Below are 25,484 nucleotides of genomic sequence, written 5' to 3'. Positions count from 1 at the left end.
TGATAGGAGTTGTTGAAGATGCACTTGTTAATCCGGAAGTGGTAGGAGTTGTTATAGATGCACTTGTTGTTCCGGAAGTGGTAGAAGTTGTTGAAGATGCACTTGTTGTTCCGGAAGTGATAGAAGGTGTTGAAGATGCACTTGTTGTTTCTGAAGTGCTAGGAGTTGTTATAGATGCACTTGTTGTTCCGGAAGTGGTAGGAGTTGTTGAAGATGCACTTGTTGTTCCGGAAGTGGTAGGAGTTGTTGAAGATGCACTTGTTGTACCGGAAGTGGTAGGAGTTGTTGAAGATGCACTTGTTGTTCCGGAAGTGGTAGGAGTTGTTGAAGATGCACTTGTTGTTCCGGAAGTGGTAAGAGTTGTTGAAGATGCACTTGTTATTCCGGAAGTGATAGGAGTTGTTGAAGATGCACTTGTTAATCCGGAAGTGGTAGGAGTTGTTGAAAATGCACTTGTTGTTTCTGAAGTGGTAGGAGTTTTTAAAGATGCACTAGTTGTTCCTGAAGTGGTAGGAGTTGTCGAAGATGCACTTGTTGATCCGGAAGTGGTAGAAGTTGTTGAAGATGCACTTGTTGTTCCGGAAGTGGTAGGAGTTGTTAAAGATGCACTTGATGTTTCGGAAGTGGTAGGAGTTGTTGAAGATGCACTTGTTGTTCCAAAAGTGGTAGGAGATGTTGAAGATGCACTTATTGTTCCGGAAGTGGTAGGAGTTGTTGAAGATGCACTTGTTGTTTCTGAAGTGGTAGGAGTTGTAAAAGATGCACTTGTTGTTCCGGAAGTGGTAGGAGTTGTTAAAGATGCACTTGATGTTCCGGAAGTGGTAGGAGATGTTGAAGATGCACTTATTGTTCCGGAAGTGGTAGGAGTTGTTGAAGATGCACTTGTTGTTTCTGAAGTGGTAGGAGTTGTAAAAGATGCACTTGTTGTTCCGGAAGTGGTAGGAGTTGTTAAAGATGCACTTGTTGTTCCGGAAGTGATAGGAGTTGTTGAAGATGCACTTGATGTTTCTGAAGTGGTAGGAGTTGTTGAAGATGCACTTGTTGTTCCGGAAGTGGAAGGAGTTGTTAAAGATGCACTTGTTGTTCCAAAAGTGGTAGGAGTTGTTAAAGATGCAATTGTTGTTCCGGAAATGGTAGGAGTAGTTGAAGATGCACTTGTTGTTCCGGAAGTGGTAGGTGTTGATAAAGATGCACTTGTTGTTCCTGAAGTGGTAGGTGTTGTTGAAGATGCACTTGTTGTTCCAAAAGTGGTAGGAGTTGTTGAAGATGCACTTATTGTTCCGGAAGTGGTAGGAGTTGTTGAAGATGCACTTGATGTTTCTGAAGTGGTAGGAGTTGTTGTAGATGCACTTGTTGTTTCTGAAGTGGTAGGAGTTGTTGAAGATGCACTTGTTGTTCCGGATGTGGTAGGAGTTGTTGAAGATGGACTTGTTGTTCCGGAAGTGGTAGGGGTTGTTGAAGATGCAAATGTTGTTCCGGAAGTGGTAGGAGTTGTTGAAGATGCACTTGTTGTTCCGGAAGTGATAGGAGTTGTTGAAGATGCACTTGTTGATCCGGAAGTGGTAGGAGATGTTGAAGATGCACTTGTTGTTCCGGAAGTGGTAGGAGTTGTTAAAGATGCACTTGTTGTTCCGGGTGTGGTAGGAGTTGTTGAAGATGCAAATGTTGTTCCGGAAGTGGTAGGAGTTGTTGAAGATGCACTTGTTGTTCCGGAAGTGATAAGAGTTGTTGAAGATGCACTTGTTGACCCGGAAGTGGTAGGAGTTGTTGAAGATGCACTTGATGTTTCTGAAGTGGTAGGAGTTGTTGAAAATGCACTTGTTGTTCCAGAAGTGGCAGGAGTTGTTGAAGATGCAATTGTTGTTCCAGAAGTGATAGGAGTTGTTGAAGATGCACTTGTTGTTTCTGAAGTTGTAGAAGTTGTTGAAGATGCACTTGTTGTTTCTGAAGTGGTAGGAGTTGTTGAAGATGCACTTGTTGTTCCGGAAGTGGTAGGAATTGTTGAAGATGCAAATGTTGTTCCGGAAGTGGTAGGAGTTGTTAAAGATGCACTTGTTGTTTCTGAATTGGTAGGAGTTGTTGAAGATGCACTTGTTGTTCCAGAAGTGGTAGGAGTTGTTGAAGATGCACTTGTTGTTTCTGAAGTGGTAGGAGTTGTTGAAAATGCACTTGTTGTTCCTAAAGTGGTAGGAGTTGTTGAAGATACAATTGTTGTTCCGGAAGTGATAGGAGTTGTTGAAGATGCACTTGCTGTTTCTGAAGTGGTAGGAGTTGTTGAAGATGCACTTGTTGTTCCGGAAGTGGTAGGAGTTGATAAAGATGCACTTGTTGTTCCGGAAGTGGTAGGAGTTGTTAAAGATGCACTTGTTGTTCCGAAAGTGGTAGGAGTTGTTGAAGATGCACTTGATATTTCTGAAGTGGTAGGAGTTGTTGAAGATGCACTTGTTGTTCCGGAAGTGGTATGAGTTGTTAAAGATGCACTTGATGTTTCTGATGTGGTAGGAGTTGTTGAAGATGCACTTGTTGTTCCGGAAGTGGTATGAGTTGTTGAAAATGCACTTGTTGTCCCGGAAGTGGTAGGAGTTGTTGAAGATGCACTTGTTCCGGAAGTGGTAGGAGTTGTTAAAGATGCACTTGTTGTTTCTGAAGTGGTAGGAGTTGTTGAAGATGCACTTGTTGTTCCGGAAGTGGTAGGAATTGTTGAAGAAGCAAATGTTGTTCCGGAAGTGGTAGGAGTTGTTAAAGATGCACTTGTTGTTTCTGAATTGGTAGGAGTTGTTGAAGATGCACTTGTTGTTCCAGAAGTGGTAGGAGTTGTTGAAGATGCACTTGCTGTTTCTGAAGTGGTAGGAGTTGTTGAAGATGCACTTGTTGTTCTGGAAGTGGTAGGAGTTGATAAAGATGCACTTGTTGTTCCGGAAGTGGTAGGAGTTGTTAAAGATGCACTTGTTGTTCCAAAAGTGGTAGGAGTTGTTGAAGATGCACTTGATATTTCTGAAGTGGTAGGAGTTGTTGAAGATGCACTTGTTGTTCCGGAAGTGTTATGAGTTGTTAAAGATGCAATTGATGTTTCTGATGTGGTAGGAGTTGTTGAAGATGCACTTGTTGTTCCGGAAGTGGTATGAGTTGTTGAAAATGCACTTGTTGTTCCGGAAGTGGTAGGAGTTGTTGAAGATGCACTTGTTCCGGAAGTGGTTGAAGTTGTTAAAGATGTACTTGTTGTTCCGAAAGTGGTAGGAGTTGTTGAAGATGCACTTGATATTTCTGAAGTGGTAGGAGTTGTTGAAGATGCACTTGTTGTTACGGAAGTGGTATGAGTTGTTGAAGATGCACTTGATGTTTCTGAAGTGATAGGAGTTGTTGAAGATGCACTTGTTGTTCCGGAAGTGGTATGAGTTGTTGAAGATGCACTTGTTGATCCGGAAGTGGTAGGAGTTGTTGAAGATGCACTTGTTGTTTCTGAAGTGGTAGGAGTTGTTGAGGACACTAATGTGCTGTCTGTTGTTACATCTGATGTTGTTTGTAAAGTTGTACTAACGTTTGTAATTGTTAAAGATGCAATTGTTGTTTCGGAAGTGGTAGGAGTTTTTGAAGATGCAGTTGATGTTACTGAAGTGGTTGGAGTTGTTGAAGACAAAAATGTTGTTTCTGAAGTGGTAGGAGTTGTTGAAGATGCACTTGTTGTTCCGGAAGTGGTAGGAGTTGTTGAAGATGCACTAGTTGTTCTGGAAGTGGTAGGAGTAGTTGAAGATGCACTTGTTGTTTCGGAAGTGGTAGGAGTTGTTGAAGATGCACTTGATGTTTCTGAAGTGATAGGAGTTGTTGAAGATGCACTTGTTGTTCCGGAAGTGGTAGGAGTTGTTGAAGATGCACTTGATGTTTCTGAAGTGGTAGGAGTTGTTGAAGATGCACTTGTTGTTCCAGAAGTGGTAAGAGTTGTTGAAGATGCACTTGTTGTTTCTGAGGTGGTAGGAGTTGTTAAAGATGCACTTGTTGTTCCGGAAGTGGTAGGAGTTGTTGAAGATGCACTTGTTGTTCCGGAAGTGGTAGGAGTTGTTGAAGATGCACTTGTTGTTCCGGAAGTGGTAGGAGTTGTTGAAGATGCACTTGATGTTTCTGAAGTGGTAGGAGTTGTTGAAGATGCACTTGTTGTTTCTGAAGTGGTAGGAGTTGTTAAAGATGCACTTGTTGTTCCGGAAGTGGTAGGAGTTGTTAAAGATGCACTTGTTGTTCCGGAAGTGGTAGGAGTTGTTGAAGATGCACTTGTTGTTCCGGAAGTGGTAGGAGTTGTTGAAGATGCACTTGTTGTTCCGGAAGTGGTAGGAGTTGTTGAAGATGCACTTGTTGTTCCGGAAGTGGTAGGAGTTGTTGAAGATGCACTTGTTGTTCCGAAAGTGGTAGGAGTTGTTAAAGATGCACTTGTTGTTTCTGAAGTGGTAGGAGTTGTTGAAAAAGCACTTGTTGATCCGGAAGTGGTAGGAGTTGTTAAAGATGCACTTGTTGTTCCGGAAGTGGTTGGAGTGTTTGAAGATGCACTTGTTGTTCCGGAAGTGGTAGGAGATGTTGAAGATGCACTTGTTATTTCTGAAGTGGTAGGAGTGTGTAAAATTGCACTTGTTGTTCCGGATGTGGTAGGAGTTGTTGAAGATGCAAATGTTGTTCCGGAAGTGGTAGGAGTTGTTGAAGATGCACTTGTTGTTCCGGAAGTGGTAGGAGTTGTTGAAGATGCACTTGTTGTTCCGGAACTGGTAGGATTTGTTGAAGATGCACTTGTTGTTCCGGAAGTGGTAGGAGTTGTTGAAGATGCACTTGTTGTTTCTGAAGTGGTAGGAGTTGTTGAAGATGCACTTGTTGTTTCTGAAGTGGTAGGAGTTGTTGAAGATGCACTTGATGTTCCAGAAGTGGTAGGAGTTGTTGAAGATGTACTTGTTGTTCCGAAAGTGGTAGGAGTTGTTGAAGATGCACTTGATGTTTCTGAAGTGGTAGGAGTTGTTGAAGATGCACTTGTTGTTCCGGAAGTGGTAGGAGTTGTTAAAGATGCACTTGTTGTTCCGGAAGTGGTAGGAGTTGTTAAAGATGCACTTGTTGTTCCGGAAGTGGTAGGAGTTGTTGAAGATGCACTTGTTGTTCCGGAAGTGCTAGGAGTTGTTGAAGATGCACTTGTTGTTTCAGAAGTGGTAGGAGTGTTTAAAGATGCATTTGTTGTTTCGGAAGTGGTAGGAGTTGTTGAAGATGCACTTGTTGTTTCTGAAGTGGTAGGAGTTGTTGAAAATGCACTTGTTGTTCCGGAAGTGGTAGGAGTTGTTAAAGATGCACTTGTTGTTCCGGAAGTGGTAGGAGTTGTTGAAGATGCACTTGTTGTTTCTGAAGTCGTAGGAGTTGTTAAAGATGCACTTGTTTTTCCGGAAGTGGTAGGTGTTGTTGATGATGCACTTGATGTTTCTGAAGTGGTAGGAGTTGTTGAAGATGCACTTGTTGTTCCGGAAGTGCTAGGAGTTGTTAAAGATACACTTGTTGTTTCTGAAGTGGTAGGAGTTGTTGAAGATGCACTTGATGTTTCTGAAGTGGTAGGAGTTGTTGAAGATGCAATTGTTGTTCCGGAAGTGGTAGGAGTTGTTGAAGATGCACTTGATGTTTCTGAAGTGGTAGGAGTTGTTGAAGATGCACTTGTTGTTCCGAAAGTGGTAGGAGTTGTTGAAGATGCACTTGATGTTTCTGAAGTGGTAGGAGTTGTTGAAGATGCACTTGTTGTTCTGGAAGTGGTAGGAGTTGTTGAAGATGCACTTGTTGTTCCGAAAGTGGAAGGAGTTGTTGAAGATGCACTTGATGTTTCTGAAGTCGTAGGAGTTGTTGAAGATGCACTTGTTGTTCCGGAAGAGGTAGGAGTTGTTGAAGATGCACTTGTTGTTCCGGAAGTGGTAAGAGTTGTTAAAGATGCACTTGTTGTTTCGGAAGAGGTAGGAGTTGTTGAAGATGCACTTGTTGTTCCGGAAGTGGTAAGAGTTGTTAAAGATGCACTTGTTGTTTCGGAAGTGGTAGGAGTTTGTGAAGATGCACTTGATGTTTCTAAAGTGGTAGGAGTTGTTGAAGATGCACTTGTTGTTCCGGAAGTGGTAGGAGTTGTTGAAGATGTACTTGTTGTTCCGAAAGTGGTAGGAGTTGTTGAAGATGCAATTGATGTTTCTGAAGTGCTAGGAGTTGTTGAAGATGCACTTGTTGTTCCGGAAGTGGTAGGAAATGTTGAAGATGCACTTGTTCTTCCGGAAGTGGTAGGAGTTGTTGAAGATGCACTTGTTGTTTCTGAAGTGGTAGGAGTTGTTGAAGATGCACTTGTTGTTCCGGAAGTGGTAGGAGTTGTTGAAGATGCACTTGTTGTTCCGGAAGTGGTAGGAGTTGTTGAAGATGCCCTTGTTGTTCCGGAAGTGGTAGGAGTTGTTGAAGATGTACTTGTTGTTCCGAAAGTGGTAGGAGTTGTTGAAGATGCAATTGATGTTTCTGAAGTGCTAGGAGTTGTTGAAGATGCACTTGTTGTTCCGGAAGTGGTAGGAGTTGTTGAAGATGCACTTGTTGTTCCGGAAGTGGTAGGAGTTGTTGAAGATGCACTTGTTGTTCCGGAAGTGGTAGGAGTTGTTGAAGATGCACTTGTTGTTCCGGAAGTGGTAGGAGTTGTTGAAGATGCACTTGTTGTTTCTGAAGTGGTAGGAGTTGTTGAAGATGCACTTGTTGTTCCGGAAGTGGTAGGAGTTGTTGAAGATGCACTTGTTGTTTCGGAAGTGGTAGGAGTTGTTAAAGATGCACTTGTTGTTTCTGAAGTAGTAGGAGTTGTTGAAGATGCACTTGTTGTTCCGGAAGTGGTAGGAGTTGTTAAAGATGCACTTGTTGTTCCGAAAGTGGTAGGAGTTGTTGAAGATGCACTTGATGTTTCTGAAGTCGTAGGAGTTGTTGAAGATGCACTTGTTGTTCCGGAAGAGGTAGGAGTTGTTGAAGATGCACTTGTTGTTCCAGAAGTGGTAGGAGTTGTTGAAGATGCACTTGTTGTTCCGGAAGTGGTAGGTGTTGTTGAAGATGCACTGGATGTTTCTGAAGTGGTAGGAGTTGTTGAAGATGCACTTGTTGTTCCAGAAGTGGTAGGAGTTGTTAAAGATGCACTTGATGTTCCGGAAGTGGTAGGAGTTGTTGAAGACGCACTTGTTGTTTCTGAAGTCGTTGAAGTTGTTGAAGATGCACTTGTTGTTCCGGAAGTGGTAGGAGTTGTTAAAGATGCACTTGTTGTTCTGGAAGTGGTAGGAGTTGTTGAAGATGCACTTGTTGTTCCGAAAGTGGTAAGAGTTGTTGAAGATGCACTTGATGTTTCTAAAGTGGTAGGAGTTGTTGAAGATGCACCTGTTGTTCCGGAAGTGGTAAGTGTTGTTGAAGATGCACTTGTTGTTCCGGAAGTGCTAGGAGTTGTTAAAGATGCACTTGTTGTTCCGAAAGTGGTAAGAGTTGTTGAAGATGCACTTGATGTTTCTGAAGTCGTAGGAGTTGTTGAAGATGCACTTGTTGTTTCTGAAGTCGTAGGAGTTGTTGAAGATGCACTTGTTGTTCCGGAAGTGGTAGGAGTTGTTGAAGATGCACTTGTTGTTCCAGAAGTGGTAGGAGTTGTTGAAGATGCACTTGTTCCGGAAGTGGTAGGTGTTGTTGAAGATGCACTGGATGTTTCTGAAGTGGTAGGAGTTGTTGAAGATGCACTTGTTGTTCCAGAAGTGGTAGGAGTTGTTAAAGATGCACTTGTTGTTCCGGAAGTGGTAGGAGTTGTTGAAGACGCACTTGTTGTTTCTGAAGTCGTAGAAGTTGTTGAAGATGCACTTGTTGTTCCGGAAGTGGTAGGAGTTGTTAAAGATGCACTTGTTGTTCCGGAAGTGGTAGGAGTTGTTGAAGATGCACTTGTTGTTCCGGAAGTGGTAGGATTTGTTGAAGATGCACTTGTTGTTCCGAAAGTGGTAGGAGTTGTTGAAGATGCACTTGATGTTTCTGAAGTTGTAGGAGTTGTTAAAGATGCACTTGTTGTTCCGGAAGTGGTAGGAGTTGTTGAAGATGCACTTGTTGTTCCGGAAGTGGTAGGAGTTGTTGAAGATGCACTTGTTGTTCCAGAAGTGGTAGGAGTTGTTAAAGATGCACTTGTTGTTCCGGAAGTGGTAGGAGTTGTTGAAGATGCACTTGTTGTTCCGAAAGTGGTAGGAGTTGTTGAAGATGCACTTGTTGTTCCAGAAGTGGTAGGAGTTGTTAAAGATGCACTTGTTGTTCCGGGAGTGGTAGGAGTTGTTGAAGATGCACTTGTTGTTTCTGAAGTGGTAGGAGTTGTTGAAGATGCACTTGTTGTTCCGGAAGTGGTAGGAGTCGTTGAAGATGCACTTGTTGTTCCGGAAGTGGTAGGAGTTGTCGAAGATGCACTTGTCGTTCCGGAAGTGATAGGAGTTGTTGAAGAGGCACTTGTCGTTCCGGAAGTGGTAGGAGTTGTTGAAGATGCACTTGTTGTTTCTGAAGTGGTAGGAGTTGTTGATGATGCACTTGTCGTTCCGAAAGTGATAGGAGTTGTTGAAGAGGCACTTGTCGTTCCGGAAGTGGTAGGAGTTGTTGAAGATGCACTTGTTGTTCCGAAAGTGGTAGGAGTTGTTGAAGATGCACTTGATGTTTCTGAAGTCGTAGGAGTTGTTGAAGATGCACTTGTTGTTTCTGAAGTGGTAGGAGTTGTTGAAGATGCACTTGTTGTTCCGGAAGTGGTAGGAGTCGTTGAAGATGCACTTGTCGTTCCGGAAGTGGTAGGAGTTGTCGAAGATGCACTTGTCGTTCCGGAAGTGATAGGAGTTGTTGAAGAGGCACTTGTCGTTCCGGAAGTGGTAGGAGTTGTTGAAGATGCACTTGTTGTTTCTGAAGTGGTAGGAGTTGTTGAAGATGCACTTGTCGTTCCGAAAGTGATAGGAGTTGTTGAAGAGGCACTTGTCGTTCCGGAAGTGGTAGGAGTTGTTGAAGATGCACTTGATGTTCCGAAAGTGGTAGGTGTTGTTGAAGATGCACTTGTTGTTCCAGAAGTGGTAGGAGTTGTTGAAGATGAACTTGTTGTTCCGAAAGTGGTAGGAGTTGTTGAAGATGCACTTGATGTTTCTGAAGTCGTAGGAGTTGTTGAAGATGCACTTGTTGTTTCTGAAGTCGTAGGAGTTGTTGAAGATGCACTTGTTGTTCCGGAAGAGGTAGGAGTTGTTGAAGATGCACTTGTTGTTCCAGAAGTGGTAGGAGTTGTTGAAGATGCACTTGTTGTTCCGGAAGTGGTAGGTGTTGTTGAAGATGCACTGGATGTTTCTGAAGTGGTAGGAGTTGTTGAAGATGCACTTGTTGTTCCAGAAGTGGTAGGAGTTGTTAAAGATGCACTTGTTGTTCCGGAAGTGGTAGGAGTTGTTGAAGACGCACTTGTTGTTTCTGAAGTCGTAGAAGTTGTTGAAGATGCACTTGTTGTTCCGGAAGTGGTAGGAGTTGTTAAAGATGCACTTGTTGTTTCGGAAGTGGTAGGAGTTGTTGAAGATGCAATTGTTGTTCCGAAAGTGGTAGGAGTTGTTGAAGATGCACTTGATGTTTCTGAAGTTGTAGGAGTTGTTGAAGATGCACTTGTTGTTTCTGAAGTGGTAGGTGTTGTTGAAGATGCACTTGTTGTTCTGGAAGTGCTAGGAGTTGTTAAAGATGCACTTGTTGTTCCGGAAGTGGTAGGAGTTGTTGAAGATGCACTTGTTGTTCCGAAAGTGGTAGGAGTTGTTGAAGATGCACTTGTTGTTCCAGAAGTGGTAGGAGTTGTTAAAGATGCACTTGTTGTTCCGGGAGTTGTAGGAGTTGTTGAAGATGCACTTGTTGTTTCTGAAGTGGTAGGAGTTGTTGAAGATGCACTTGTCGTTCCGGAAGTGGTAGGAGTTGTTGAAGATGCACTTGTTGTTCCGGAAGTGGTAGGAGTCGTTGAAGATGCACTTGTCGTTCCGGAAGTGGTAGGAGTTGTCGAAGATGCACTTGTCGTTCCGGAAGTGGTAGGAGTTGTTGAAGAGTCACTTGTCGTTCCGGAAGTGGTAGGAGTTGTTGAAGATGCACTTGTTGTTTCTGAAGTGGTAGGAGTTGTTGAAGATGCACTTGATGTTTCTGAAGTGGTAGGAGTTGTTGAAGATGCACTTGTTGTTCCGAAAGTGGTAGGAGTTGTTGAAGATGCACTTGATGTTTCTGAAGTCGTAGGAGTTGTTGAAGATGCACTTGTTGTTCCTGAAGTGGTAGGAGTTGTTGAAGATGCACTTGTTATTTCTGAAGTGGTAGGAGTTGTTGAAGATGCACTTGTTGTTCCAGAAGTGGTAGGAGTTGTTGAAGATGCACTTGTTGTTTCTGAAGTGGTAGGATTTGTTGAGGAAACTGTTGTGCTGTCTGTTTTCACATTTGTTGTTGTCGGTGATGATGTGCTGAAAGCTGTAGTTGTTACAGGTTTAGTTGTAGGTTCTGAATTTATAGGAATTAAGGAATATGTTGTGCTTTCTGTCATCATACCTGTTGTTGTGGATGCTTCAGATGAAACTGGAGTAGTAGATGTAGTTGAGGTTGTTGAAGTACTGGTACTAGTTCATAAGACAATTTTTAGTGACTCAAAAAGAAAATTATTTATATCCTAAACTTAACAAATTGTTTAGATGTCATAATTATTATTATAGTCCATATTTTTCTGAACTCATTTAGCAATATTTTTGGTCAATATATGGATATATAACAAAAGAGAAGGATCCGCACACCAAACAGCTCCCTTACATAAATTTATTCAGAGTGACGTTTCGGGTCTCTACAACCCTTCCTCAGACTAACCGGAAGTCAACACAGTTGCCTATTTATATATAGTCAATGTGTCATGTGATTACACCACACTCACATAACACAGATATACCAACATTCATCATTTACAAAAACATATACAAAAACATATATAAATATATATACACCATACAATTTTATATATCCCTAAATGTAATATATTGCACCATGTCCGTGTAAAACATATTACATATAAAAGAAAATGGTTCACCTTTCCTAATTTAATTTAATTATGTACGTAGTAAACTTGTAGACATGGATTGATATAAATGTACATGATGATATGCGATTATACACATGTGAGAATTATGATGTCCATGTATCATGTATATAGTATATTCAGTTAGTATGTTTGAGTGATATGTAATATGTTTTACACGGACATGGTGCAATATATTACATTTAGGGATATATAAAATTGTATGGTGTATATATATTTATATATGTTTTTGTATATGTTTTTGTAAATGATGAATGTTGGTATATCTGTGTTATGTGAGTGTGGTGTAATCACATGACACATTGACTATATATAAATAGGCAACTGTGTTGACTTCCGGTTAGTCTGAGGAAGGGTTGTAGAGACCCGAAACGTCACTCTGAATAAATTTATGTAAGGGAGCTGTTTGGTGTGCGGATCCTTCTCTTTTGTTACTTATTCATTGATTTGATCCTGCACCCGCATTTAACTTGGATGTGCGTGATTCTTTCGTTTTACCCAATATATGGATATAGACATACATAAACCAGATTTACTTTTAATTCCACTTTTTGTTCTCAGACATATATACTATGTATATATGTATATATACTCAGTATATACTATGTACACAGTGCATACTCTATATTAATATGTTGTTTAACAAGTATGTGTGACAAAGAAATGTAAGTGTCATATTTAACATGTCTATTTTGACGTATTTTGTAATATATAAAAATGTGAATTTTATATATGTAGTATCTATATTTTATTCACCTTATTTTTCACAACAACAAGGGCGGCGCCATTGCGCTCATTTTGTCAACGTACTTCCGGCTGCATATGATGAGCAGCTGAGGCAGTGGCTGAAGGCGACGCGTTAATCTTAAAAAGCTCACTCAAGTGCCTTTATGTTTGTTTCTTACCAATTTTAACGGATGGGAAGCCGACTGAGGAACACCCTAATCCCAAGTAATGGTTCGACTACGATGTTCCGGTAACTTTAAACCACGCCGGGTGTTGAAAAGGTGGTCAGTTTCAGGTAAGCTATCTTAGCTAAATTTGCTCGATCGCCTAACGTTAGATTTGTGATGTCCGTTCTACAAATAAACTTAAGATCAGTAACATTAGTTTATAAAATGCAATTATTTTTAATGATTTTCATTGCCCACCTACATTTTTATATTTAAGATAAGACAACGATATATTATAGTACATTACATTCTTACAGTAGCTCACGTGATTCATACAAGTTACAGAGATTTCAGATGCTAGAAGGTCAGTTCATTTCTCATTCAGATATTGATAATGACATATTAAACGACATATTATTTAACACTGAAGTTAGAGGTTGTGTGTATGTTACTGTCTCTTTTTAATGCATCTCTCTTACACACTGTTCTGTTTAAGTATGGGTGTCGTTTATATATTAATTCTCATGATGCAAGTTTCTTTTAAATATTAACATAAAAATGTTTATGGTTATATTATTTTCACAGATGCATTGATGTTTAGTGATGCAATGGACAACTGTGAGGATGATACAATCAACATGTTCCTAAACTGTGATGCAGAAACACAATGGGAGGATCAATCCGTCTCTGAACACAACTACACTTTAAAATCACAACTCAACCTGAAGCAACCTAAATCTGATATGGGAAAACAACCTTGCGGTTTCCCGGACAGGGCTTATGCTGGTCCCAGGCTAAAATGCTTATTTGAGCTACGATAATTTAAAAACACCTTGTACTGACATACCTCAACACATATGAGTGCCATTGTTTTGTCACAAGATGTGGTTTGTTTGTAAAAACTAAAATGTCCTAATATAATTAAGGCCCAGTCCTGGAAACCCTGTCTGAGAAACTGCTTCAATGCTTCTGCTTCATGTGTTGAGCTGGCACAAATGTACATATCTCTGCTGAGAAACAACCATCTTTGTCAGCTTTACACAGGGTTGATATTGCATGCATTACACAGTCGCCAAGCACTTCACCAGTACATACACCAACAGCTTCCAGATAAACACTTGAAATCAGCTCCTGATGACTCTGATAAAGCTGCGTCTTAAATCATTGCAGGGTGGTCTTGCTGAAAAGTTAACTGTTTCTTAGTCCATAGTTATTTTTATAAACCTTTACAATGTGACCTGATTTTACCTGTTTTAAATTAAACCTTCATATGTGATCAGATGTCATGCAGTGATATTAAACCTTTACAATGTGATCAGATATTACCTGCCATGCAGTTATATTAAACCTTTACAATATGATCAGATGTTGTGCAGCTATATTAAATCTTTACAATGTGATCAGATGTTACCTGCCATGCAGTTATATTAAACCTTTACAATATGATCAGATGTTGTGCAGTTATATTCAATCTTTACAATGTGATCAGATATTTCCTGCCATGCAGTTATATTAAACCTTTACAATATGATCAGATATTTCCTGCCATGCAGTTATATTAAACCTTTACAATATGATCAGATGTTGTGCAGTTATATTAAATCTTTACAATGTGATCAGATGTTACCTGTCATGCAGTTATATAAACCTTTACACTTGTGATCAGATATTATCTATAAGGAATTTCTTAAACCATATGTGAGCTTCGTAGATTCCACTTAAAAGGATTTAAGTCTCCTGATTTGAATGAATAAGTGTTGGCAAGTTTGCAAATGAATTCTATCATGGTACATTACCACATAAAAACTAAATAGTTATTGGACTGGCTAAGGTGCACATTTGCTTTAAAAAAGACGAAATTACTGTGTAAATATTGGTAGGCATAAGTACTTTAATAATGCTGCTCCATCAACTCCTTCTGACACGACGAGGTAATAAAATATGTCCTTGGCCGCGGCTGCTTCATATCGTCTAACCACGAGACGATTGATGGGACATTATAAGACTATCCGAGCGTCGTATGAAGTTTTCTCCATGCTCCTAATTTAAAACATTTACAGCAGTTGCGATATTTGTCATTTCGCTGAAGTTATAGTGAACTACAAACAATCTTCTAACCACCAAACTAGCTACCGAATGCACTGTGCCATATTAGCAGCGGAAGTCGGTTGACAAAATGCGGAAGAGCGAAGAATTAAAAAGGGGCGTGGCGGAATAAGGTGAATATGTATGACCATATTACATTTCTGTGTTGGACCTATTGTTATAACACAAAAGAACTTCTTTAAACAAAAAATCTTTAGAAACAATAAATAAAATGTATGAATTAGTGAATAGTGCGATCTAAGCTATTGTTATTGCACATTAGCGAGAATTATAGTAAATTTACTGTAAATGTACTCACTCTGCACTTGCCGATAGAACTGTACACCAAAAACACACTGTCAAGAGAAACACCATGCTTTGTAAATGTCCATTGGTTAGGTCAGGTCCAGCTTGTTTTGCTAATGTTATTTTCCCTCAACTAAAAATACCTCTTTGAACCTCATTAAAGTTGTCTTATTTTATGTACTTACATAAGGTGAATAAAATTCTCCATGTGCCATCATTCTTAGACAGGAAAACACTAGTAAAAGGAAATACAATCAGTTATTATTTTGATTTTAAAAATTGTTCAACATTGTGCAAAAAAAAATTTCTGATTAAGACAGGTTGATCATTCTAAAATAGGCAAAGAAATGTATTTAACCAAACCATATATAAATTGTAAAAAATATTTAATAATATTTAGCAGGACTAACAAAAAAGCAAGTGTAAATGCCACCACTGGGTCGCATATTTCTGGTAACATTAATTTCATTTTCAAAGATGTTTAACTTGCATTCATCTAGCTGTGCAAAATAAATTCATCTATCAACATTAAAGGAATACTTAATTTTCGGAAAGTGTACATTGGATTTCAATTATTCTACTAGTAGTAATAGCCTATGTATTAACGCTATTGCTTGAGAATATTGCTGAATACAATATTGTGTCCTGGGGTTATTCCAGAAAGCAGGTTATGTAAATAACCCGAGTATTTTCCAGAGTAAGTAAGCGGATAACCTCTACTTTTATCAGAGGAAATTTCGAGTTATGTAAGTAACCATCTTAGCAAACATCTCTTTGAAGATATTTTATTTTCCATGGATAGTTCATTTTAGTTAATGACACTAAACTTCAGAAAATGTCTGCGCATGTGTGCACTTATGATGAATCATAAGTATGTTCAAGCACATATTTTGCGTAATATTATAATGTTAAAGCTTTTTTTATTACATTTACAGTCTCAAATATTGATTGCTGCTTATTACTGTTTTAGAAAATGTATGTTATATATATATATATATATATATATATATATATATATATATATATATATATATATATATATATATATATATATATATATATATATATATATAACATCAGTTAATTAATGTTAACAATTTTTAAAACATCCATATCCATTTTGTCATTCATAAATAAACTCATTACTCTATTTCACTTAATAGCTAAGTAGAGATAAAATCTCCAGTTATAATAAATGTATTTGCAAACATATTTTCATTATTGTGCCAGAAAGTATAACATATTATGTTATGTTCAAATGCTGAGGTAAATTGGTACAGTATAACATATAGAAACACAGAATGCCCGTCCTCTGCTAAATAATACAGTAATTGATTATTTACTGGGACAGAAGTTACCTCTACCCGCAGTCTCTGATGGGCATGTGCATTTAATCTGACCCACAGAATAACACAGGTAAAGCACAGGCATGATTTAAACTGACCAACAAAATGACACATTTACAATTAAAAAAGGGTGTATTCATAGCAAATGTTGAAAAGGAAGGTGATACAGTGTCCCCAAAGGATGTTAACATTTTAGGAACATACAAAAAAGGAGTAGAAGTAAAATAAGGACAATATATATTATAATAGTGATATGAATACAAAATACAATCACACTTAAAACTGTTAATAAGCCTTAAAACAAATCCATACAAAGTAAATATTTAAAATATTCCATAATTTATACAGGCTATAAAAGATGTGTAGACTAGTACAGATAAAATTCGTGGAGACATAATATATAAATGTTGAACTTGAGTAAATAGGGTACAAATTTGGGTTTTCCAAAAGTATTAATTAATTAATTATTTAAATAGGTCTGTTTTGTAATCACGTCGATCCTAATATGTTAATTCTGTGGTCACTTGTGAAATCGGTTATGGGGTTACTTGTTGACTGAACTGAACTATAGGTTAAATCTTAAACTGTGTTTAGGAACCGACATACATCCTGTAAGAAAGTTCAGGGTTAATCTGATGGTAAATTAACCCTGCTTTTCGGAATAGCCTTTACCCCCCGGGTTTAATTTACGTAATACTTTACCATAAAACTAATTTAGTGCTTGCTTGGGAAAGTCCAGATCTTTTTCATATTTGATTTCAGATTTTAAAATATTAGGCTACTATTAAAAAAACATTGTCTGAAATTTCTGTGATATTTATTAGTTTAGTTGCTGACTGCAAACATGTTCTCGTTCGCAACAAGCACGCAATGAACATTGAATTTCACTCACATTAACATGGATTGTATGTTTTACAACATTCACAATAAATAAAGCAGCTTAAATAAATGTTTTATGTATCAATAATGTAGGCTATTTATAGGCTAATTGCAATACTTAGGCGATAGGATAATTCAATGAATGAAGTTAATGTGCCTTAAATAAGTGCATGTTCCACAGATATTTGAAGTATATAAAAGAAATCAATGACTAAAATGTAATTGACAAAGCTGTGTCAGTCAGCTCACAAAATGCATTAATAACGGCTTAATATCAAGCATACTGTTTTTCAAAACGACTGTTAAAAGCCAGAAATTTGACATTCATCATTATACTCTGGATTGTATCATAGACTTCCAAAATTTGTAATTAATTCAGTAACCTACCTTCTCCTGCGCTTCAAAGTCATAACCATGTACAGTAAACGATATTATAATCCTTGCAATGTTTTGTGAGATGCGTTTTAGGTCAACGTTCTTGTTCAGAAGTTGTTAGACTAACTAGAAAGCATCAAATCCATCATATATCAAAGGCGTGTTGACGTTCGCTAGGTGTGGTATAGATGTAATTCGGTGACGAATCTCTTGTAGCGCGCAAAACAGCATCACATTGAATGCGTTATTTCCTGCATGTCAACAACTGGGTGTAAATATGCAATGTGATTAATGCTAACATGAATGTCAGGAATTTAGCTCGCGTTTACCGGAGATCAGATTTCCACATATAAATATATATATAATCTGTGGAAAAATCAATTAAAAACATATGCAGCCCTTCAGCGCTTGATACAATATTTAGTTTGATTTTCATATTAGGCTATTTAACTGATAATACTTATATATTATACATATATAATTACATGTAGTTTTTAAATAATTTATAAAATTAGTAGATTTTTATATTTAAAAAAATCTGTTAATTTGTAAATATGAACACATTAATAGATATTTATTTCTCCGTATGTATACATGCCTGTACATATCTATATATAAAATAAAATGTAAACACGTTTAGGCCTATTATTAAAGTAGGCCTATATATTTATAGTTACATATAAAATAAAATGTATATAAAATGTTCATATTTTTAAATTATCTGCACAGTTTTTTTGTATGATTTCTTTCAAGATATGAAGCACATCGCATATCAAAAGCTAAAATGAGTCTATTTGGATTTGATAATTGATAGCAATGTAATGCAACATCAGTCACATTACCTTTACCGAAGTTTTACCAAAACATAATAGTCAATACTGTCCTCCCTTTACCTCTCTTTAGAGACTTTGGTTTAAACATCTTTCTTTCTCTTTGTTTTTTGTCATTGTAAGATGGTTTGTTGTAGGGTGTGATCACATTTTGTACTCTTGTCTCTTGTACTCAGGCACATAAATGCAAAAAACAATCGGAAACAATAAGGCTCTTTACCAAATAAAAATTCTTCCTCTTTCGCAATAATACTGTTAAGCATGCTTACCACTATAGGGTGTGGACTGTTAAATACTAGCATATAGAAACACGCACAGACTCTTATCACATCAAGATCACTCTTTCTATTCAATTGACAGACGCAGACGCATAAACAAACACGCCTTCTATTTATAATGGGTCTAACAATAGCTACATTACTATATCTTAAATTAATTTTAATTTGAACAATTTTCTCATAACACCAGATTCAGAGTAGCCTACTTAAAAGAAACTTCACATGCTTGATATGAACACACATCCTTTCGATGTATTATTTTTTTTTCTTGAAATGTTGTATATTAGACACTGACCTATTGGCTCACTGTTGTTGGTTATCAGGGCTATTATACAAAGGATGTTATACATTTTTCAAGCAACAATTTTTCATACTCTATTAGATGACTCAAATTATGGAGAGAAATAACAAAAAATAAAGATTTTCAGCCTATAACTGGCTTGTCATACCAGATTTGTTTTAATGATACCTGATCATCAGGCTTTTGAGTATGTACTAAAGCCACTCCCTTTGTTTTTTCCCTAGTAGTTTTTAACAACCGAGCCATCTTACCCGATAGCGATGTGTCACCTTGGGTTATTTATGTACTCAATGCTCTCTCCCTTAATACATTTCTGACCTTTATTCTTTAGCATAAATTTTATTTATTAGGAGTGATGGGGCTCATTCATGTAATAGTATGTGATGATGTGGTGGAGGGAAATACTTTCTACCTTAACTGTCAGAAAACCCTAGTTTAAATCTTGTTCAACCAGCAACTTCAAGGATGTTTAAAATCTTTTTGCATAATGTGTGTCAAACATTGATAATATCCTTATGTTTCTCAGAGGACATGTTTGTTTTAAGATGTACATACCTCCAAACTTTAAAATAAGTGTGATTTAGAAAAAGGCTTTCACCTCTGTATCTAATTTAATTTAGACATTTTTAGTTCCATTTAAAAATTATAATAAGTTTTAGTCCTTGTTTGTGTGTTGTGTTAAGGTAACTAGTGTCAGTTCTATTGACTTCCCACTTCAGAATCATGAAAAGAATAAAAAATAAAATGTATAATAGGAACCAAACGATTCTTTATTAAATACAACATTCTTGCAGATTTGTGAGATCTGAACAATTGTAAATATGAGCAAAGCACCAAATAGAGAAACGGATGAAAACTATTGAATTGATAGACATTTAAATCATGAGTGGCCTCTATATTTGACTTGATGGGAACTAAGAAGCAAAGAGGATGTTGGCTACGAATGTGTAATTTCTAAATGTGATATAAATAAGATGAACCAAATTAGAAGCATTTCCTGTTATCTAAAACAAGAGAGACCTGAGTGTAATTTAACAATACGCTTTTATACTCCCAGGTGGGGCAGTTTAAAAATACTTCAAAACAAAGGCAAGTTTTAGCCTTCAATAAGAACCGTGATCATTTATGTGTCAAGGAAATAAAGTTGCTCCCATACCAGAAATTCAGAAGCAACAATGAAGATTAAGTTTCATAATTTCTAATGCAGTTTGGTAATAAGCATCATGCCTATGACGACCACAAACTCACCCAAAAGCAAGTTACATAATACAGACAACACAAAACAAGAGATAAGAGAGATGTTGGGGTTTTATATACATAGAAACTAAATGACTGCACTAGACACACCTTGGAGGGACAATCAGGCAGCAAACAACGAAACAGACATGAAGAACATAAAAACGAGTTCAATATAAAAGATCATTCCAGACAATGAAACCTTAACAAACAAGGGCAACTTTAACAAAACCTTTCATAGACACCTCGTGTACTTAAGCCCTCATAAAACCTATTTGTTTGATACATGCATGATATACTTATAAGTTATTATCTGTGACATGCACATCAATGTTTCATTTTAATATAAAACAATTCTGGGTCACAATAACAAAAACTATAAACTTACTCTGAAAATGAAAACTAATTTTCAGTAACTCAAAGACAAAGACTTGAACAGAACTTTACACAAATCGTATGCATAATTTAGTATTGAAAAAAGTTGTAATTTTGCCTTTGTCCTTTACCAGAAAAAGTTCAAACACCAACAGCTTACATTACTCCCACTTTTTTGTGCACCTGTCTGAAGCAAGCAAATGCCAGGAACTGATGTTGATAGGGTTATGAGGTCACGTTTGCGTATGTCTGTACCGCAATTTAGGTCATCCTTTTGTCTACGTTTCATAGGCAAGCTCTCCAAAGATAAGATCTCTTAGTATTAGTCCTATACATAATACTAAGAAAATATATATATAAATATTCGAAGTTCAACACGATCAAGATTTACATTTATATGTAGGGATTTACATTTTACAAACATTAGAACCGTAGGAGCTAATTTCAACTTGTCATTTAAAATGTTCCTCAAAGCATTTTTCAGTAAGGAAACTGCCTTTATAGGGTGTGAACATTTAATGTCAAATCGTCAGTTTGATTGATAGAATCATTGTCTTTAGAGAAACTGTGGCCCTCTTGACATGGCGTCTATAACCATTTTAGGCCATTTAACCAGCCTGATCTCACAAGAATTTTATGAGTTGGCTTATTTCTATGAATTCATTCATGCAAAAATGTACGATTCTCATGAAAATAACAAAAACAAAATCAAACCCCAAAGGCACAGGGGTCAAGGCAAATCGTACAAAAACTTATGGAAATGTGGTCGTATAAATATTAATACGAATTAGCCAACTCGTAAAATATTTACGAATTTTCGTGAGATAGCGTTGGTCTAATATATATATAAATGACTGGATTGTGCATAGAACGCTTTACGTAACAGCATGAGGTGAAGCCAGCACTGGATTGTGATAGATGTTTTGTTGCACATACTGGAAGTACTTGCTGGGTAGTCCGGTCCAGAGACTAAAAGAGCCAATGCATGTAGTTGTGCAGAATGCTCAGATAGGAATGTCTAATGCTCCTTAGTCTTTACATTGTGTTCTGTGAAGTTTAATTGGTCATCAGGAACTAGAGGGTTTTGGTTGTCCAAAATGGCATTATTGGTAATCTTGTGGTTTTGCATTCTTTCAGAAATAATTACTACCTCTCTATCTTTGTTGTTGCTTTAATCAAGGAGAAAGGAATGAAGCAGCAGGGGGACTGCAGAAAGGTATCTGGTTAAATGACATTGGCGCAGCTTGACGTTTTAGCTGATGGGTCACAAGGTCTCATGCCGGCATTGTAAGCACCATAGAGCACACAATGCAAAATCAATGAAACAATAAGATTATAATAAGAAAATCGTATGTGATTTCAAATAGAATACACCAATACATTTTCTTTCACACATCCATTAGGCTTTGGTTACACTTTATTAAAGAGTCTATGAATCATAACGAATTAAGATGAATTAATTTGACTTAAGTATGAACTAACAATGAATGTAGGCCTACTAATCACAATCCAATGATTAGTCATCATTACAACATGACCTGTTTGCCACATCTGAAAAAAATAAAAACAGTTTTCCTATGCAACAACTAAGCCTTAAAGGAACAGTATGTAGGATTGTGGCCAAAACTGGTATTGCAATCACAAAACTTGTGGCTAAAACTGGTACTGCAATCATACAACTGGTGGCCAATACACAAAATGACAACATAAACATCAGTTGAGTGCTGCAACTCCACTTTTTAAATGACAATATCGTGGCCAGACCACTGTTGTCAGTGATATAAGTATTAGAAATGAAAATTATTTCTTAATGTCTATTGACATATCAGGGCCATTTTATAATTAATTGATATACATTTTTTACATACTGTTCCTTTAACATATACAAAAACATGACACATGCAGGAAATGAGATATACAGTATTGTGCAAAAGTCTAGGGTGCATTCCCACCAGCCACGGTAGAGGCGGCAAAAACGCACTATTCATGCGTAGTTAGACGCTTGAACATTTGATTTCATGCGCTTTATTCACACGTGAATAAAGCGTCTGTTTGCAAGATGGCTGATGTTGATCGTGCATTTATCGAGAGAATTACGGGTTTGTATTTGGTCACCTTACTATAGGGGGAAAATAAACGGAGCGGGTCAATAAACGTCACATGACTCAAAAGTAAAATGTGTATTTACAACTTACCAAGTTGCCCAATGTCCTCACTGACACTCTTCCAAGTGAGGTCCTTTTTATTCCTGTCTCTATAGAAATAAGAACTGGTGTCGTATAGCTCCTGGTGATTGCTCACGGACAATATCAAGCATTCCTTCATGTTGAATGAGTGACTCTGGGAGGGGCTGCCGCCATAGCAGAAAGCAGTCTCCTGATTGGTTTACGCACTGCAAAGTTAAAATTTTGATCATCAGACGCAAATTCGTGTCAAACGCAAAATGCACAAAAAGCACTATTCGCGTGTACCGCTTCAGAGCCTCAATTCGCGCCATTCATGTGAATGAAATGCGCGAATGAGGCGGAATCGCATCTACTGCGCCGCGCAAAACGCCTCATTCGCGCCGCGAGACCTTCACATTGACTTAACATTGAAATCACTCACGCTTTACGCCTCTACCGTGGCTGGTGTAAAAGCAGCATTAGGCCATCACCAGCGGTTTTGTTGTTTTAGCAAAGTTTTAATGTCCATTCATATTTATTTTTCACTTTTTTTATAAAATACAAACAAAAAAGAAAGGAAATATGTACACAAAATTAAAAACAAAACAATTTTCAGAACTAAATGCCTTCTTCAGGCATCAGTTAGTATTTAGTGTGACTTCTCTTGGCACGAAACACATCTTGAGCTTTTTGGAGGAGACTGAAGTCCTGAGTCCATTCGATTAGAATTAGAAATTAGGATTTAATTTCATTTAGGTTTATTCTGGACCTTCCAATCTGAATTTACTGTTGCTAACTGATTTTGTAAAAAATAAAGCCTGCATAATAATTCAATAAATATCACTAGATGATGTCATCCAGCAATTAGTTTACACTGTAAAAAAATTCAGTATTACTGCCAGCTGTTTGCCAGTAACTTACTGTAGATTTAAATTGATGTTATTTACTGACTACATATTGTTCACAGTTAAATGAACATAACTAAAGTTAAATCTGGATAACTACAGCAATTTGTGCCATTATGTCATATTTTGTTGAGCAGTGTGTCTGCAGTTTACACCTCTTTACTTCTCTTAATATGTCAGTGGTCACATTGTATTTTAAAGCCGGCATGTCTAATCTCTCATCATCTTTATTGTTATCAAACAACAGAACAAGTAAGAAATTGTGATTGAACACTAAGATTACATGTTGATCAGTTACTGCACTGGTAAACTCTGATTCATAACCACAACATTGTCTAACATATCATTATTCAAAGAAATTAAATACAGTGATTCTTTGATTTTGGCTATAGTAACACGTTAAAGGATTACTCGGGAAGATAGAAGTGAAAGAATAACAATGGGCTGCTCTTCCTCTCTGTCAATCACAAAACAAAGCAGAGATGCAAAGAAAACTGGGATGGGAACAGTACGGGCAAACACTTCTGCTTTAAGCAGTTAAGCTCTGTGCAAAAAGTAACTAGATTTGTCACTAGCAAATCAGTCATGTGGTGTGTGTGTGTGTTTGGGGAAAAGTAGATGTACATTTTGAGATTTTTAGCTGTCTACACCCACCAATATCCATGCTCTTTCTCAGTACCTTGCAGCTATATGTTTTTGGTAACACTTTAGAATAAGGTTGCATTTGTTAATATTAGTTAACTACATAAATTAACATTTGCTTACAATTACATTTATAAAAATTAATTAATCAAACTTAATTTCAACATTTACTACTATTTACATTTTTAAATTAGTAGTTTTATATGTTACCATTAATACATTTAAAATGAATTAACATGACCAAATAATGAACAGGGCCCGGTTCCCCGATAACGTTCACTCTTAGCGTGCTAAGAAGACTCAAAAAGATATATCTTACCAAAGTTGTTGATGTTCCTAAGTGTGTTCCCCGAAGTGTCTCTTAAGAAGCTTCTTAACACGCTGCCTCTAAGAACGACGTACAATGGCGCTGTCCCAAGTGAAGGTGCTGAATTATTTGCAATCGATCGCTCAGGGATCGATTTTCCACTTCACGCGAAGGTGCATTACGACGTTAAGAAAGACAACACGTTATATACAAATGGAACATTACTCAAATTATTCCAGTCACATTTATTTTAACATAGTTTAAGTTATCCGTAAAATATAGACTATTAATTAAATGATAAAATTGTCAGTAATACGGGTAGACGAACCGCATATCCCTCGCTCTTTATTCACCCTCCTTATCCCGTTGTGCCACTTGTGCCGCTTCTTGACATGGGTTTTGACTTTAAAAAAATGTGTAATACACTTTTATACGACTGTTAAGCTACTTAACAATCAGAATTGATTGCAGTATTTCTGTTTAATGCGGTAGGCTATTGCTTACCATTAATGTTTTCAATAAAAAGCAACCTAGGTAGAGAATATGGTCTGAGAAGAAGCAGCTCCATAATGAGTTGTCTTGGAAGGCGATTTTTTTTTATTTAGCCTCGTCAGGCAAAATGTCAAAAGGTTTAAGGGTTGATGAATAAATAAATTGGCATGGACTTAACAGTTACGCGGCCGGTGTTGTGTGGAAGTCTGTTTCCCCTATGTTTCCCTTTAGTGTTTTTATAGCATTTTTATCACATTATACGTTTATTATTTATATACATTGAAAGTTTTAATGGCTACTGAGATGTATGTGTGCATTTATGTAATGTATCTTGACTGTTCTTGATTGTAAGTCAATTATTTTTACAGTATGAATCATATTATATGTATAATATATATTTATTATGTTTGGAAACATAACAGTTTTAAAACAAACAGTAGAGAAAAAAAGAAAAGAAAAGAAAAAGACAGGCTATGTTAAAAGACATAAAACTGTCACATATGAAATATTTAATAAATTGTATAATAGAATACATGATATTATTGCTTTTTAGTATAACCAATTGAAATCTTTAATCTTTCTAAATAAATTATAAATGTAACGTGATGAAAACGCTATAAACATAGAGGGAACAGACTTCAATGAGGAACAAACACCGGCGCCGTCTTTGATTCATTAGTTCTGATACCAAATAAAGTCAACTGCATAAATAGTCCTGTATCCATTGCAAACATATTTTATTACAAGTCTTAAAAATGTCCATAACATAAAATCATTGTCACCATACCATAGTTTGACTTGTACTGCGCTGCGCTGATTTCTAAAGACTGCGACGATAGCGTTTTGCGCTCAAACAACGCTAAGAGAGAGCTTACGAATGGTCCAGACCAACCTTACGAAAGTGTGACTTACAGAAGATATACTTAGCGTACGAACGTTTTGGGAATCATGCCATAGAGTTAAGAGAGAGGTTAAGGAATAGG

General features: G+C 37.2%; 1 protein-coding gene across 1 annotated transcript in view; it reads right to left on the bottom strand.

Moving 5' to 3' along the window:
- The window catches only part of LOC135786283 (uncharacterized), a 30,735-nt gene extending 13,623 nt beyond the window's left edge, over nucleotides 1-17,112 (bottom strand). The window contains exons 1-10 of the mRNA XM_073814457.1: nucleotides 16,983-17,112; nucleotides 14,556-14,605; nucleotides 14,384-14,420; nucleotides 10,552-10,619; nucleotides 8,003-10,473; nucleotides 7,657-7,847; nucleotides 7,033-7,197; nucleotides 5,785-6,183; nucleotides 5,395-5,666; nucleotides 337-3,960 (exon numbers count right to left, since the gene is read on the bottom strand). Of these exons, the coding sequence (XP_073670558.1) occupies nucleotides 337-3,960; nucleotides 5,395-5,666; nucleotides 5,785-6,183; nucleotides 7,033-7,197; nucleotides 7,657-7,847; nucleotides 8,003-10,473; nucleotides 10,552-10,619; nucleotides 14,384-14,420; nucleotides 14,556-14,605; nucleotides 16,983-17,011 (7,306 nt within the window). The 5' untranslated portion in view covers nucleotides 17,012-17,112. The remainder of the gene's footprint in view (nucleotides 1-336; nucleotides 3,961-5,394; nucleotides 5,667-5,784; nucleotides 6,184-7,032; nucleotides 7,198-7,656; nucleotides 7,848-8,002; nucleotides 10,474-10,551; nucleotides 10,620-14,383; nucleotides 14,421-14,555; nucleotides 14,606-16,982) is intronic.
- Nucleotides 17,113-25,484: the final 8,372 nt, after the last annotated feature.

Source organism: Paramisgurnus dabryanus, chromosome 4 (assembly GCF_030506205.2).
Source record: "Paramisgurnus dabryanus chromosome 4, PD_genome_1.1, whole genome shotgun sequence".
NCBI classification, from domain to species: Eukaryota; Metazoa; Chordata; class Actinopteri; order Cypriniformes; family Cobitidae; genus Paramisgurnus; species Paramisgurnus dabryanus.
This window is presented reverse-complemented; position numbering and strand designations above follow the sequence as displayed.